This window comes from Buteo buteo, chromosome 13 (genome assembly GCF_964188355.1).
Source record: "Buteo buteo chromosome 13, bButBut1.hap1.1, whole genome shotgun sequence".
Lineage (NCBI taxonomy): Eukaryota > Metazoa > Chordata > Aves > Accipitriformes > Accipitridae > Buteo > Buteo buteo.
In genome coordinates this window covers 23,035,194-23,050,673 of record NC_134183.1, presented here as the reverse complement: position 1 = coordinate 23,050,673, position 15,480 = coordinate 23,035,194, and the positions used below count along the sequence as shown (strand labels likewise).

The 15,480-nt window shown below is 40.3% G+C and overlaps 1 protein-coding gene across 2 annotated transcripts in view; it reads right to left on the bottom strand.

Moving 5' to 3' along the window:
* Positions 1 to 15,480, bottom strand: part of AGBL1 (AGBL carboxypeptidase 1) — a 304,004-nt gene that overhangs the window by 226,338 nt on the left and 62,186 nt on the right. The window contains exons 8-14 of one of the 2 annotated variants that reach the window (XM_075045069.1): positions 10,692 to 10,872; positions 9,652 to 9,725; positions 6,807 to 6,923; positions 5,210 to 5,811; positions 3,175 to 3,258; positions 2,007 to 2,093; positions 1,505 to 1,653 (exon numbers count right to left, since the gene is read on the bottom strand). In XM_075045069.1, the coding sequence (XP_074901170.1) occupies positions 1,505 to 1,653; positions 2,007 to 2,093; positions 3,175 to 3,258; positions 5,210 to 5,811; positions 6,807 to 6,923; positions 9,652 to 9,725; positions 10,692 to 10,872 (1,294 nt within the window). The remainder of the gene's footprint in view (positions 1 to 1,504; positions 1,654 to 2,006; positions 2,094 to 3,174; positions 3,259 to 5,209; positions 5,812 to 6,806; positions 6,924 to 9,651; positions 9,726 to 10,691; positions 10,873 to 15,480) is intronic. The other variant, XM_075045070.1, reaches the window with a different exon arrangement.

Below are 15,480 nucleotides of genomic sequence, written 5' to 3'. Positions count from 1 at the left end.
GAATAAACAACATCTCTTACCAAAGTCTGTGTAAATTTTATGCATGTGCTGGAAGGGGTAGTGAGCTTCACACAGCCAAGCCAGATAAGCTAGAGCTTCACTGTCCTCAGAGCAGCAGAAGTAACCCATTGAAGAATTGCTTTAACAGTCAATCCCACGTACAAGCCATACAAAAGCAAGCTATGGCTTAGCCTCCCTCCTTACAGTGGATAGTATTTTCATGTTTTTCTTCCAAATATATTTTTCATTGCACGCTTGAGCATGTGAGTCATGTACAATTTCAGGTGCACAAAATGAGATTATAAATGCTGACAACAGCCAGACTAGAGGATAACAAGCAACCTTCCACCAAAAATAGCCAGAATCTCTAGCTATGAAGCTGGATGGCTGTATCAGAGATTGTATTGGGGTTTACAGTGGGACCTCAACGTATTTCATTTTCAGGCTGCTACCAGACACACCACACTGAATTGTTTGGTAATTCAGGGAAGCAGAATAAGATGAAAGATGAAGATAAAATTAAAAAAAAAAAAATAAAAAAAAAAATCATTCTCATTTGGGATCTATATGAATACTTGAACTCCAGCCTTTGGGTTAAAGAGCGAATGCCGTATAATTCATTATGCCACTCATCCAGCCAGTTTCACAAATACAAGTGACAAGGCATTCCAGCTCCTAGTGCTATTTGTTTTAGGTACATTGATCCTGAGAGAGTTCTCCTGGTTATGTCGAAGGCTGTATCCACAGGGCTTCAGAGGAATGCAAAGTCTGATATTAGGGGCTTATTAAACATTCTGAGTCAGGTCTCAAGCTGGTGTAAATTAACACAGCTCCATGGAAACAAATAAAAAAAAACAGCCTATGCCAGCTAAGAATTCAACCCACAGTCTCCATGCAGAAGAAATAATTTCTCTTCTAAAATGGGCATTGAAAGCTGGGATTTGCCCTGCTTATTTCTGAGCTATGCCACCTTCCTCCTGAAGCACAGACTATGACAGGAGCTCAAAGACAGCAAGGAACAGAATTTTTTTTAATCATTAATATCAGCAGAAGTCTCGGCAGGTCTGAAGGCAGAGATGTCTTTCTGGATAAGCCCAAAGAATCATGAATATTTGTTTGAGGATTATCTACATTTATTTAAATCTTAGAAGCACTTTCCATTCCTATGCTGCTCATTCAATTCCAACAGATCATCTTTTTTCCCCTCTCCCAACCCCAGTGCCATTCTTCCTCAGTTCTGGTCTCTAAACACAGAACAATGACTTTTTTTCCCCCACAAATCCTCTCCCAGGTCTCAATATTCAGCTTACTCCTTGGTCTTCCTGAGGATACAGAAAGGTCCTTTGACAAATCTAAAGTAACTCTTTCAGTGGATTTCAGGGCAGATAAGATTAAACTTACAGTCTCCCTTATACTAACAGACATGGAAAGTTTGAAGCCTTTACAGCATTAAAAAGATATTCTTGTGAACAGAAGACTACCCCAATTCCCCAAAGACTCATACCATAATTAAATTGGCTATTAAACTTCTCACAGTTGATAATGTTGAAGCGATAGGGAACTGCTAATTTCATGTCACGGACTTCAAAGTAGAACCACTGGTGATGCTGGTTGCTGTTCACATCTGCATTCATAATTAAGTCATACTCAAACCTGTAAAGGAAGACCAGAAAAAATGGTGGCCATGAACACCCCACCAGTCTGCCACTGAGCCTGCTGAGGAAATCAAGCTATACAATCAAATTCATTAATATCCTTTGAGAGCCAAAGAACACCATCAAACTAGTCGTGCCCAAACACACCATTAAATACTCACACTATGTTAGTCATGTTTTCTCACTCCTGTTACTTTCATGACATCCAGGTGTTGGAAGGCATGATAAGTTCTGTATCGTATAACCTGCTTCCCTGGCCAACCCTCTCCAAACCCAGGAGTAGTCCACCATTTCACACCGTGGTCAGAGTGGAAAGGCAGGTTGGGACACAGCTGCTGCAGGCATACTTACTCACGCACTTGGATGGCTTTGCGAAGGTTTCCCGATTCAAACTTGGAGAAGAATGTCAGACAGCCTGGAGCACCTGGGCTTGACTCACTGCAGTAAATCAAAGCAAGGATACCTATAGCAGGTTGCTTCAAAGACAAGCCTTCCTCGGCACATTTTGTACACTAAAATGAGGTTTTATAATTTTATTTTTTTTATAAGCGAGACCCTGAGATGTAGCAAGAAGTGAGCAAATCCATAATCTTCCTATCCAATGCAGCATTCTTCTCTACTCTTGCTTAGTGATTCTAAATCACATCTTTTCCTTTCCCAATAGTCCCTTTTGTCCCAGTTCATATTTACTTTCTTTATTGCAGTTACTTTCCCCACTAAATTATTCCCATTAGTTTTTTAATTGCACAAGGCATCTTTATACAATTACTATACGTTTACTCTTCCCTCATCTATAGTTTCCTTCTCCTAAAGCTTAGAAACCCTTAAATTCATCTTGAACAACTTCACAACTTTCTCCTACCTCAAACTGTCCTCCACCTTTTTTTCCTCTAAAGAATGTTCTCTGAGTCTCTCATCCTTCCTTTGAATGCAATTTCTTCACATTTGGGACCCTTTCAACTGCCCTGTGCTACATCTTCTCAAAGACCATAATTGCTGGCCATAGTTGAGCACTTAAAACAGTTCACAAGGGTGGATGTTTGTTTTCAGAAGCCTTTTCTAAGTGCCGCACCTTTCAGGGTACACTTACCGCCTGTGACCCTGGCTGTACAGACACTGTAGTGCACTCTCATTGGGAAATGCTGCTTCAGGGTGTGGAGAAATGCACCTGGACTCATAGCTACAATTCCCAGCATCAGCCTGCATGCTTCTGGTCCAAATCACTGCATGCAAGGCAGACATATCCAGGGACACCATACAGTCCCCTCTGATGTATAGGTTTTCTTGTTCTGTCTAAAAAGCTTTAAGGCTGTCTTGCTCCAGTGACTTCCACAATAAATCCTTTCCCGAGAGCCACATACAAGGAATCTACTCCTCCTGTATGTTTTTCCTGTTTGCCCTTTACCTCCTAGGTTTTTTCTTCTATACTTTTATCAGAGCTGAACAAGCAAACTGAGCTCACTACCTAGCCCAGCACGGACAGTGCCCCTGGTTACAGTACTTAATTTAAGTTACCCACCTGGGCTCATCTAAATCAAAAACAGTTCTGCCTATCACATCACCCGGCTGGATTAAGCGGCGAACATCATCTAGTACTTTGTCCCTAGGAAAAAAAAAGAAAAGTAAATTGTAATGGCACTGTAAGAAATATTGGTATAGGGTGATCTTGTTGAAGAAATATGAAGAGGCTTAGGAAATTCTTTTGAAGGACTAGTAAGAAAGAGGACTTCCATGTGCTAATTCTAGGTGAAGTTTGTTTCTTCTTTTTTTACCATGAGAAAGCTCCTGCTCCATCTCTGTTCCCATTACAAGTTGCCTTTTGGTTAAATGACTGATTTTGTAAAAACTTTATTCTCTACAGTATTCTGTCAAGTTTCTTTTATCCCCAGTTCTTACCAGTCAATGTCAATCTCTCAAACAGCCACCCTTGCCCTGTGAGGAAATATCTGCCATAACTTATAAAGCTAGTCTGTCTCATAGTGAATCTTGACTCTAAATCAAGCTAATTTCTACTCATTATTAAACTGAAGTTCTCTGATCCCTAAAGATGACCAAATGTGGAATACCAGATTTTCTTCCTGACCTTTGCAGCAATCATGTTATGCCCTGAAGCATGATATAATTATTCCCATTTTAGCTGTATGGTTACACATGTTATTATAGTCATAAAAGCAAAGCTTCTAGAGCAACAGTGCAAGGAGAAGATGGTAGGGTGATTTTGCCTCTAAATAAGATTTTTAGCTTTTATATTTGCTGCAGAAAGAATCATTATCTCTCTAGAGGTCAGAAATTAGTGGTCTTCACAAATGTCATTTGATTAACATTGATCAACTTTAAAGTTTAGCATAAATCCATCCTCTTCCGTATCTGCTAATAATTCTCTATACCACTAGAAAGAAATGTAAAGTCATTGCACACAGCCACACATGGAATAGACAAAACAGTAGTCATAAGAAGAGCTTCCTCTCCCAGCACAAGCTTCAAAACACAGCTTTCCCCTCATCTGAACACCTGAAATAACACAAGAAAAACAGCAGCCTCTAGCAGTGTGCCAGAGAGGAGATCTGTTTTCATTTTCTTCTGCGTGTTGCATGCCATATATGCTGTCTTCTCCTAGTAGGCTGGCCAGCAGGGAAGGAAAGCCGCTCGCTTACTTTGTCCCTGCTGCTGCTCTCTGGGTCATGACAGGCTTCCCAGAAGCAGATGCACACGCTAGGGAAGGAGAAGATGATTCTGGAGAACCCCATGGAGCAGGCAGAGAGCAAGAGGAACAGCAAAAAGGGACACAGCAGCAGAAGGGTAGGCAGGGAGATTCCTGAGAACAGCCTGGCACAGACACACAGCTCTGAGAGGACAGAAAGGATTTTTCCTCAGAGCCAGATGGGACCCAATGTTGCAAGCACTAAAGGTGGCTGGATTAAGAGCAAGACTGAAGACAAAAACTTATCCTAAAAGGACACAGTCTTCTCCATCTCTAAAATGAACTTGTTCTCATTTGTGTTCTAACAAGGTCACAGATTCACAGCTCATTCTGGGTCTTGGTCTGCTTACTTTAAGGAAAAGCCACAGTAAATCTATGTCAAAGTTTTGACCAGCTTAGAGTCCCATCACATACATAGGTACATTTATGAATAACTAGTTTAATCAATAACAATTTGGAATATGAGAAAGGGGAGTCTTTATGGATTCACAGAAGCGATAGAAATCTCACTCCAGGGTTACCACTACCACCTCGATCTACGAGACAAAGCAAGCAACATGCAGACGGTTCACAACTCATCCACTGACACACAGAAAGTCCATGTCAGAGACAGGAAATAGGCTTGCTGATTCCTAATCCTGTTTGTAACCCAGTTAGATACCATTTTCCTTTCCACAGGAGGAAAACCCAAATGAGATCATACTGCTGTTTGGCCTTGCAGCAAATCATTGGATAGCCCAAAATTTGTTCTATAACTTCCTAAGACATTCAGAGGTATTATAGTCAGAACCTACAAAAACCAGTTTTGAGCCTGAGAGCTCTCAGTGTGGTAATTATATTAAAGTATAATCACCTTTGAACCCCATACTTGCGCTCCAACATGGGCTTGCTGTAAGGAGGTGGCTGGTGACCCCAGAAATCAGGGAATGACAAGTCTCTGTAGTCTGGTATGGACTTAACATGTTTGGCCCTAGCTATGTAGAAGTGAGGGCTGTGGAATGGGATATCCCCTTGGTGTTTCTCCAGAAGATGTGTCTCTATGCCTGAGCTCTCCAGCCTCCCTCCAGGACTAGGATTGATCAAGGCTTCACATTCAGGGTAAACCATTTTTTTGTACCAAGCAGCATCTTTTGGGAGAGGACGCAAAGCAAGCACATGACTCCTGGCTGGATCTTCCTCTTCATAGTAGTCTGCATCTTGGGCTGCTTCTGCAATGTCTCTCTTTTCATCAGTCTGATCCCATCTGCATCTGTCCCTTTTTGTCCAGCTCTGCAGAGGGACTTTGAAATCCTTTTCCCCTGGATCTGGTCCCATCTCTGTGACACTTTGGTTTCTCCATCTGTAGTTTGGATGTTTCACAGAAGTAGCACTTGGAATGAAATGAGAGGGCATAAAGGGAAGACTCTCAGTCCTGTCCTCCAAGCTCTTCTCTTCCTCAGAGTCTGATTCAAGCTCCTTTAAATTTAAAAAGCAGAAGAAATTTTAAAAAAAATCTAAAGACAGATTGTGCCTTCTTCCAGAGAAACCTTTCAAGGAAGAAAAAGAAAATATTTACAAATCTCCCCAAACTGTACTCATCCAATAAGACAGCCAGAGTAAAATCAGCCCATGGACCACCTGCCAGAATTTCTCTATCCACAAAGCTGTTTCAACACTAGTCCCTCAGAAACTAAAAGGATCAGATTGAGTTGTCTAGGTGAGTCATCCTCAACCAAACCTGATTGTTCTAACAAGTTAGAGAAGATAATTTGCAAGGCATTTTTTAAAAATACAAATGTTACAGCAGGGTAAAGGAGGCCAATCTGTCACACAAAACTCCACCCCTGATTTCATGCAAGAGTATAATTTAATCCCCTTTGGCTACTTATGGTCGTAATAAATGTCACAGCATTGTGTGTACAGGAGATATATTAAGCCAGTGGTCCTTTCCAGATTCATATTTGAGTCACAGTTTTCAGCTCGCCTAAATTCCAAGACTTGCAATGAGCGCAATACTCCATTTCTTGTCCCAAACTGCAATAGAACAATAATTTGAACTGTGCATTTCACTCAGCGGCACTGCAATCTTCTCCATCAGTTCCTTCAAAACACTAGTTGACAGTACTTATTTTCCACATCTCATACTGATCTTGATATTGCCATTGAAATTGCCAGCAAGGATACAAATTATTATCTGACAGATTTGTCATGTGGCAATTGATTCAACAGTGCTTAGTTAATCCATACTCAGCCAAATGTGCACCAAACAACATCACTCCCTTTCTATCACTCATGATTCACACCAATAAACTATAGCAAAAAGTCTTAATCTTTGTTCTTCCTGTCCCATAAGACACCTAGGTTTCCTTTTGCAATAGTCTTGTCCAGTTATCTCTTGTCAGTACTCCCTTTCAAGTATTTCTTAAACTCTTGAATATTCACAAATAAAGGAAGCCTCACTATGATAGTACCTGAAAATTATGGGAAAGTTCTGGACACATTGCTTCATATTGTCCAAGCTCTTCCTCTGGCCGGTCAAGCACTGGCCTTGACCTCAATTTGTTCACATCTGTCTCCAAGTCATAATCCTACAAAAGCAGAATTAGAAAAGAATGTGTATTAAAAGTCCCTCACAAGATAACTTTTAAAGTAATATTCTGCATAATACCCTTGATTTCTAATGATATCATACTCATTTAATGAGTCCTATAACTGTTCTTCCCATATTCATGAAGGCTGTTAAAAGTAATTTTATGGAATGGAAAATAGAGGCACAAAAGGAAAGACTACATTGTGAAAGAGGGAAATTTGATGTTTGGGTATTTGAGTACCTAAGCAGAGATACCACGAAAAGATGGTTTCAAAAAAAGCATCAAGACTGAAACTTGAACCTTTTTATAAGCACCTCAGCTTGAGAGGTTTCAAAACAAGAGACATCAACAACTACTAGTTATTTCTGAGCATATCATCTATTTCCTTGCTCATGTTGCATAAACCAGTAGGCACAGATCCTCAGGATGTAATTGGTAATATTCAGATTCAAAAGAAACAATAAACAAATAAATGTAAATTTAGCAAGAAAATTTTCAAAGCATATTGAAGCCAAAATTGTCTTCACAGGCCACCAGCAAAATTAGAAACCTTGACACTTCTGCCTTTGATTTAGACAACCACATGGTTTCTCTAAGTGCCTACCAATCAAACTGAAGGGCCCATGTCTGTATCATTGAACTTTCAGGCACCAATTGCTTATATTTTATTTTTAACCTCTCAGTGCTGCTTATAAAAATCTGTGAAACTCTTCCCCAATCCATCTTCTATACTCTCCAACTTCTTTGATATTTTTACATGAAAAAAAGCTTTTCAGATCTCAGCCATCAACGAATCAGGGATAAGAACTGTATCTGAAACTTTCACAGTTGAAGGCAACTGTGCATTGATGTGCAACCTCCTCCATATCAGATATGAGAACCAAAACCAAACTGTGTCAAGCATTCAGCCATTGCTTAAGAAACCATGACAAGGTGGGGCAAGAGGAAAGGATGGAGACATGGCATTGATGACTGGGCATTACACTGCAGCATTATTCAAATAATTCAACGTGTCATTGGTAAGTATGCCCCACCAAATGCCAGCAAAGAAGTGATTTGCTCCTGATAAATAGAATCATTTCTGAAGCTATTATCAAAAGAAAAAAAAAAGCCTGAATGCAAAAGCGATCATGGCATTTCAAACCCTGAGCCACACTTGTACTGCAAAGCAGAGTTTGAACTGCTGTTTGGGCCTAGTTGAAAAGGCAATGAAGAGCTGCACGCAGTATGAGGTCTGTTTAAAAGGATTTGCCACTAACAGCATAATGATGCATAAGCAGTTTCAAACTCGCTGTAGGTTTGGGTTGAGAAGGATAGATGGTTGATGTGATGATTTTGATTTTCATAGAACTGTCTGAACAGTTACCGATGGAAGTGTAGAGCCAAGTTTCAGTTTGGTTGGTATTACTAGTATGCGTGGATATGTGTTACGTAGCTGTGAAAATTTGTAAATCGCATCAATACCAGGAAACACTGTGCAAATGATCTCTTATACAAAAAAGGTAAACTGAAAGTTCATTATTGATTCTCTGCTTGCTTTCCCTTTAGAAAGATTTGTCATGGAAGATATATGACCAGCACACCAGACAAACAGTACTTAAAACTCATATTCAGAGCAAGTTCTTAGGCAAAAAAAACCCCTGTTCACATCTACTTGATAAATCCTTATGAATAATGAAATAGTTCAGAGACATATAGGATCTGCTTCTGAATGAATAACTAATTAAAGAAGGAGATAAATTCACTATGAACCTTATTCCTAATGAGCATCTTGACGAGCTCTATATTCAGATAAAAACAGCCAGACAGGGGCAAGTTAGGACACCGAGATAATGTGTGGGGGGGGTTAACTTCCTTTTTTCATTGGTTAACATCAGTTTAATACTTGAGGAGAAAAACACAGGGCAAGTAATGAAAACACCCTTCCACAGAAGACTCAATCATATCTAATTAGACTGTATTTGCAACTTCATTTCTTTAATTTGCCTTCCCAAATCACTTTATGTGGATAAGACTTATTAGCAGCATTCACTACTTCACATTTGCATATGTGCTTGTATGTATTTTCACACAAAAAAAGTTTGCATTCATCCTCAGCTGGTAGGGTTGGTTTTTTTGCCAGTTAGGTCATGACAGGAAGAGTGCAAAGGGAGAAGTCAGATAAGTATTGAATAATTCATTGTATTATTTGTCTGTGTGCAGCAGCAAATAAAGGAGAAATATAGGTTCAAATGCCCCAGCTGTGGCCTAAGAAAACTAACCTTTTTCTTAGGGTAGGTGCACGGCCCAAATATGTTCTGATATGGGAAGAGAGGGTTAGTCTTTCCTAGGTGATAATTCAATTCCCCCACCCCCAAGTGCCATTTCTGGTCTACACATAAAGGAATCAAAAATTCATCATTTATCCCTGACTGTGCATGTGATTCTAATAATCACTGGTCAGTCTCTCTGCAGGAACAGAGGAGTCACCAAACTCACACCATCCTGGGTGACAAGCATGGCAATTAATAAGATAAATGCAAGGGACTCTCTTCAATGAAAGTCAGTGCTTTCTCTTTTTCTTATTTCAAGTATCCTTCTATTATTCATGTAGTGTGTTTGTGTAGAACCACATGCACATGTACATTCTCTGCTTAGACAGCTTATCAGGATGTCAAAATGAACAATGAAAAGTTTTACTTTCCAGTATGTGGATGATTAAGGAAAGTATGGCTCATATACCTACTTCCTCCTTACTCTCCCCATTGTCATTATCCAGGTCTTTTTCAGCCTCTTCCTCTCCATCACTTTCATAGTCACCTGAAGAAGTAGAAAAGAGGTAGAGGCAAAGGCATTCAACCTGATATTCCTCCCAGGCCCTCCACAGAAATCTGTGCAATCTCTTCTATGTGTGCCACACGCCTTCAAACTACAACCGAACACAACCCTGATTAAAGCAGATTTCATTTGTTAATCTAGTATAAATGAATATGGCACTAAATCTCCCACTTTTTAAAGCTCTGTTCTCTTGGACTTGAACACTGCCTTTCAAAACCATGACAAATGTCACCATGATATGGATCCAACTCATATTACAAAGCAATACAGAGATTTTCTGCTTGGCTGCAATGCTATTACAGGATGCTCTTAATCTATATTATCTAGATTAGGGTGTTTTACTGCTATCATCATTATAGTATTTGAGCATCTTCCATATGAAACTGAAAGCAAGAGAGAAATTGCTTGTGTGTATCATGGAGTCTGCCGTTCCTCCTGTTCTGTGGAGTGGCTATCCTGCCTGTGCTTAAGTTCTGCTTTTCAGCAAGTGTCACATCTTTTATTCATGCAGTGTGACTGCTACCTGCTTTTATTTTAGAAAGGAAAAAGGATAATACTTCCTACAATTCTTTACTGAAAAAAACGCAGGGCAGTGTTCCCTCCCCAAACAGTAATGCACAGGCACAATCATGTCTCCCTCTGTTGCTGTTGTGGAGCAGTGGCATCTCCAGCCTCTGCCATGCCCAGTCTGTTCCATTATTTTTTGGATAATAGAAGGATTTTTTTTTCCCCTTTTCCTTGCTCCCTTCAATCTTCTCGCATTCATTCTCCAAATAGAATCTCCAAGCTTCAAGAACACCTGGGAGTAGTCTCATCTCTACTGAGTGACACTGTAGGCCATCCAATTAATTTTAACTGTAAACCTCAGGACTAATCTGCAAAGACTACCTTCCCCAGATCCCACATTTAATTCTCATGTCATGCCCCTTTTCCTCCTACTGAACTCACCCTTCAGCCATTTACCTTCAGATCCCTCACACGGAGGTTCAGCCTTGGCATTCCCAGGAAGAGGGAAGGAATAGGAACTTCTTACTGTTGCCACAGGCAGAGGCTCCTTGGGGTAGCACTTTCGCAGAATCTGAGTTACAGTAGTTATGATAGGATCCAGATTTTTGCAAGATAAACAGTCCTAGGAACCAAAGGAGAATGATGTTAAGAATTGTCTCTTACAGTTATCCTGCCCATAACACACAATCCCCCAGAGCAGAGACACTCTTCTGGTTAGAATACGAAATCTTTATATTTATGGCTTATTTATGGTTTCTTTTTTTTTTTCTGCTCCCCCCCGCCATCTTACCATTAAAGAAATACGCCTGGAACAGCAAGACCTCAAGTTTTGCAGTCCGTTTCTTACAGAAATACAGGCTAGCATTGACCTCAGGGGACTTCCACTGATGCATGTCATTTAGAAGACACAGCATCCCCTAGCTCTGCTCTAAGACATTGTAGTCAGGGTATATTGAAGGAAGGCATGATAGTAGCAAAAGCTAAAATATCCTAGCTAAGACAGGTGACAGTAGCACTGAAGCGAGATGTTCTTTAACATCAATTAAAAAAATCCTGCAGGGAGCCCATATATATGTTTTTGCTGCCAACATATGCCAAAATCTGTGCTTCTGCATCCTCACCACAACTATACCCAGAGCTCTCATGCCAAAACTAACAAAGGTAAACTAGCACAGTTAACGCCACTATTTCACTGTATTCGGTGTACATAATGTATACTCAAAGAGAGCATTCCCACTGTATGCTATTCTATATGGTTAAGCATTAGGCCCAATAGTTAGTCTGAAAGACCACTATATATTACCTAATCATAAAATACTGAATTCCTGCAGCATCCCATGTTTTCTACTCCTATAATCCAAAGTAGGAAATAGAAGTGTAAGGAGCTATGAGACCCCAGATATACTTTGAAAACGTAGAATATTTTAGTATTTTTATTACCATGCTATGCAAGTGAACTCCTTGGTCTTTTGTTAACAACAAAAAAAAAACAAACAAAAAAATCCCCACAGAACTAAAAGCAAAGAAACCCTGGGAGATCACAGTAGGTGTAGGTCTTCAATGTAATAGAGACAGTGAGTTTGGATAAGCAAGTTACAGCTGCTGCACAAAGGTGAAGTTGTTTAAAACCAATAGGTGCGATGCTCAGAAAACAAAGCCTTCAGATTTCCCCAAGTACAGCACATCTATACCACAGCCTCCATCAGAGAGATTGACTAACCAATGTAGTATCCTACTTAAGTTCACAAGTTGTACTGTGCCTATCAGCATGTTATCTTTAGTGACTTGGGACTAAGATTTAGCTCATCAGAACAGGGATCCAAGTCAAATAAGCAGCATGAATGTGCTATAAGGCCAAAGAGAAATATTACAATGCATTCCAATGCCATTTAATATATTTGCATCCCATCACCACAGATAAAATGGAACAGCCCAGAGGGCAGAACAGATATTTTGTGCCATTGTCTGACAGCCCATAGTTAGGATTTGGGCTGGACAAAAAAAATATTCAGCAGAACCAGGAAGATGACCAAAGAACATAACAAAGTACTTTATTATAATCAGGAACAGGAAAATAGCTGTATTGGGGTTTTTTGGTTGTACAGGATTTTATTCTGTTTTCTCATGTATGATTGAATGGCATTATAAGATTCAGCAGGATTAACCAGGATTCCTGTAGGGAGGCTAGAAAAATCATCTAAAGCTGACATGCTTACAAGACTCACTACAAGAATCTTAATATGTATTTCTAGATCTCTGGCTGTTAGGAACAAGGGGGAGAGAAAAGACAATTTTGAAAACATCTCCAAGGAAAGTTTTATTGTGGTTAGAGCACACACTAAGAACTGGTTTCTATTTCCAGTATTTCAATTTATTCACTCTTTCACATGGTATTTGGTTGCCTTTACTTGTTATTAAAGAAAAGATAAGGAAAGTTTGTCTACATGTGAGAACAGAGTAACATTCTTGAACAGTCTTACTATAGTTTACTAAAACTATTGTTTTTACTAGAACACAGGAACTGGTGAACACAGGACTGTATATATGCCTGCCTTGGACCAGCCATCTTAGTTCACTGCCAAGTGAATTGAGATAGTTGAGAACAAGGCATGTTCATCCAGACAATGAACTTCCACACGTGGTGTTATTTTATGATGCTGTTTCAAAATCATATTTTTCCTTACAGCAAATTACCTTACATGTGCAAACAAGCCTTCAGATATCTTTCAGGGACTGTTTTCATTACTGTTCAGAAAGTGCTCTCAGATTCCAAGATAACACAGTTTACAGATGACAAAAGTGTACCATCACTGTATTGGAAAAGCCTTTTTTACTGATACCCGAGAAATAGACAGGAGACCTCTTTGTACATGTGTAAACTATCCCATTTATTTTGCAGTGGGATACTGTGAATGAGGGAAGAGAATGAGTCCTTAGCTCATAAAACTCATGTAAAGCTAACCTGAATTCAGGGGATCTGCTTTTTAGCCTCCACACTCAATCTTTTCTCTACTGAACCTGGAATAGTCCAGATGTTATGGTAGGTGAGTGATGTATACAAAACCAGAGGTTTCAAAACGACAGTAAAGCAAAAGGTAATGATGCTAACAGATGCTACTACTGGGAAATATAGAGTGGAGTATAGGACAATATTATCCAAGAGTAGACCCTAGTACAGGAAGCCTGAAGAGAAACCAGGCAAGCTTAAGAAGTCAGATGGATAAATGATAAAAGAGCAAAATAATGTTCCATGCACCAGTCTCTCCTAAAGCAGATACAGACCTGTTTTCTTGTCTCAGAGTAGGCAGCTCCTGTCTCTGCACACAAAGCCAGCCAGTTCTTGATGTGAATATACCATTTAACTGCCATGAAAGTCTAAGTGGAGCTTGGAAAAAGAAATGGGAGCACAGTGTGCTTCGTTTCCACAAATGATTTCATTATCTAAAATTATTTTTCATTCCAGGTAGAAGCAGAACTCAAAATCTCTCTAAACTCTCCTAAAATATCTCTAAATTTTCCTCATATAAAATAGCAGTCACTTCTAATCTGTATAAGGATACAAACTGTGAACTATTGGCTCTTCCTGTAAAGACATAGGCTTAAGGGCTATTAAAAGCTCAGGTATTTCAGCTGTCCATCAGCCCATACAATAAGCAGCTAGAGAGGTTTCATTTGAAAACTGGCCTTGTAAATAGGAGCTCCACTGGAGGTTGTTAAAACAAACCCATCTCAGCAAAACTGTTTCCATTTCAATAGATTAAAAAAAAAAAAATTTAAAGTTTCAGCAGAACTTTTCTAGCCAGTTTTTAACACCTTTAAAGTCTCATTAGCTGCTCAGAGTTTGGTTAAGGCTAATCACCACAACCAGCAAATTCCTAAAGGCTCTAAAATACTGCATACACATACGAAGACCCATTGCTTTCCCAAGCAGGAGTTGTTTGTCTTACCCTGCCTCCACCTCTTTCTCTCTTACTATAGCCTGCAGTTCCTCTCAGGAGAATAGATTTCCCATTTTCTGTCTACCATGAAGATTATAAAGATTTTAGTAGCAGCAGCAGCCTCTACCTCAGGTCAGAGGAGGGAAGAGCATGAGTGAGACCTCCTAGGGCTGCCAGACTCCTCCCAACACTTCATGTCTTAGAGAGACACCGGACAACTGACAACATCCCTCGGAAGACTGACAACATCCCAAAGGAACGGTGAGGGAATGTTGAGCTTTGAATTTATTAACCTTGGTAATTCCCCTTCCAAGATCTCCCTAGTAGCGCACAGTAGAAGAAAAGGAAACTGGAGGCCCCTGAAGCTGTCATTTCTGCTCCACTTCTAACCTTTGGAAGGATTAGCCTTATCAGTGTTCACTGGAGCCTTAGTATGTCATTTCCTGTTTGTTCACCCAAGGTGACCCCATCTCTGCATTTTCCGTGGGGTTGCTCCCAGGCTGAGCTATCAGGAGATGTTAGCTCAGAAAACTACGTGGGCTGTAGAAGGCTCTTAAGAGGGAATGAGCTGACATCTACCCTCAAGCAGCTGTTGCCATCCACCCTATTCAACTCTCTGCAGACCAGGGACTTCTCATTAACAGAGGCCATACTCCCTTGAAAGATCTGCTGGTCCTGGCCAGCTCATCACACCTGAAGAAGTGGTCAATTCTTCAGGAGAAAAACAAAGTGAAAAAACTCTACCAGTCTACCATCTACTACTAGTAAGAAATATCTTTCAGTCACAGGAGAATTGTTCACAACAGCAATGGGAAAGGGGAAGAAGCAAATACACTGGATCATAAGGCAGTGGATTTTCTGGAGGAGAAGGGGACATGTTTTTCATTCTGTCTGCGATGGTGCTAGAATGCGATACTGCACTGGCTGGTGAGAATGACAATGGAAACACTCCTTGTGGGATCACTTGGGTCAAGAACTGAAGGTTTCTCTATAAGTGATTTCTCCAAAGGCAGCTAAGGAAGCATGTGGCTGAGAGACTCAGAGGAAACCGTTACTGTTCTGTACGTGCCCTTTCTATACCTTCCAGGGATCCCATCTGTTTTGGGTTTGTGTGGTGGGGTTTTGGTAGCGGGGGGGTGGCTCCTGTGAGAAGCTGCTAGAAGCTTCCTTGGCTCCAAGTCAGACCTGCCGCTGGCCAAGGCCAAACCAATCAGCGACAGCAGCAGCACCTCTGGGAGGACGTATTTAAGAAGTGGAAACCTGCAGCAGAGAGGGGATTGGAATGTGAGAGA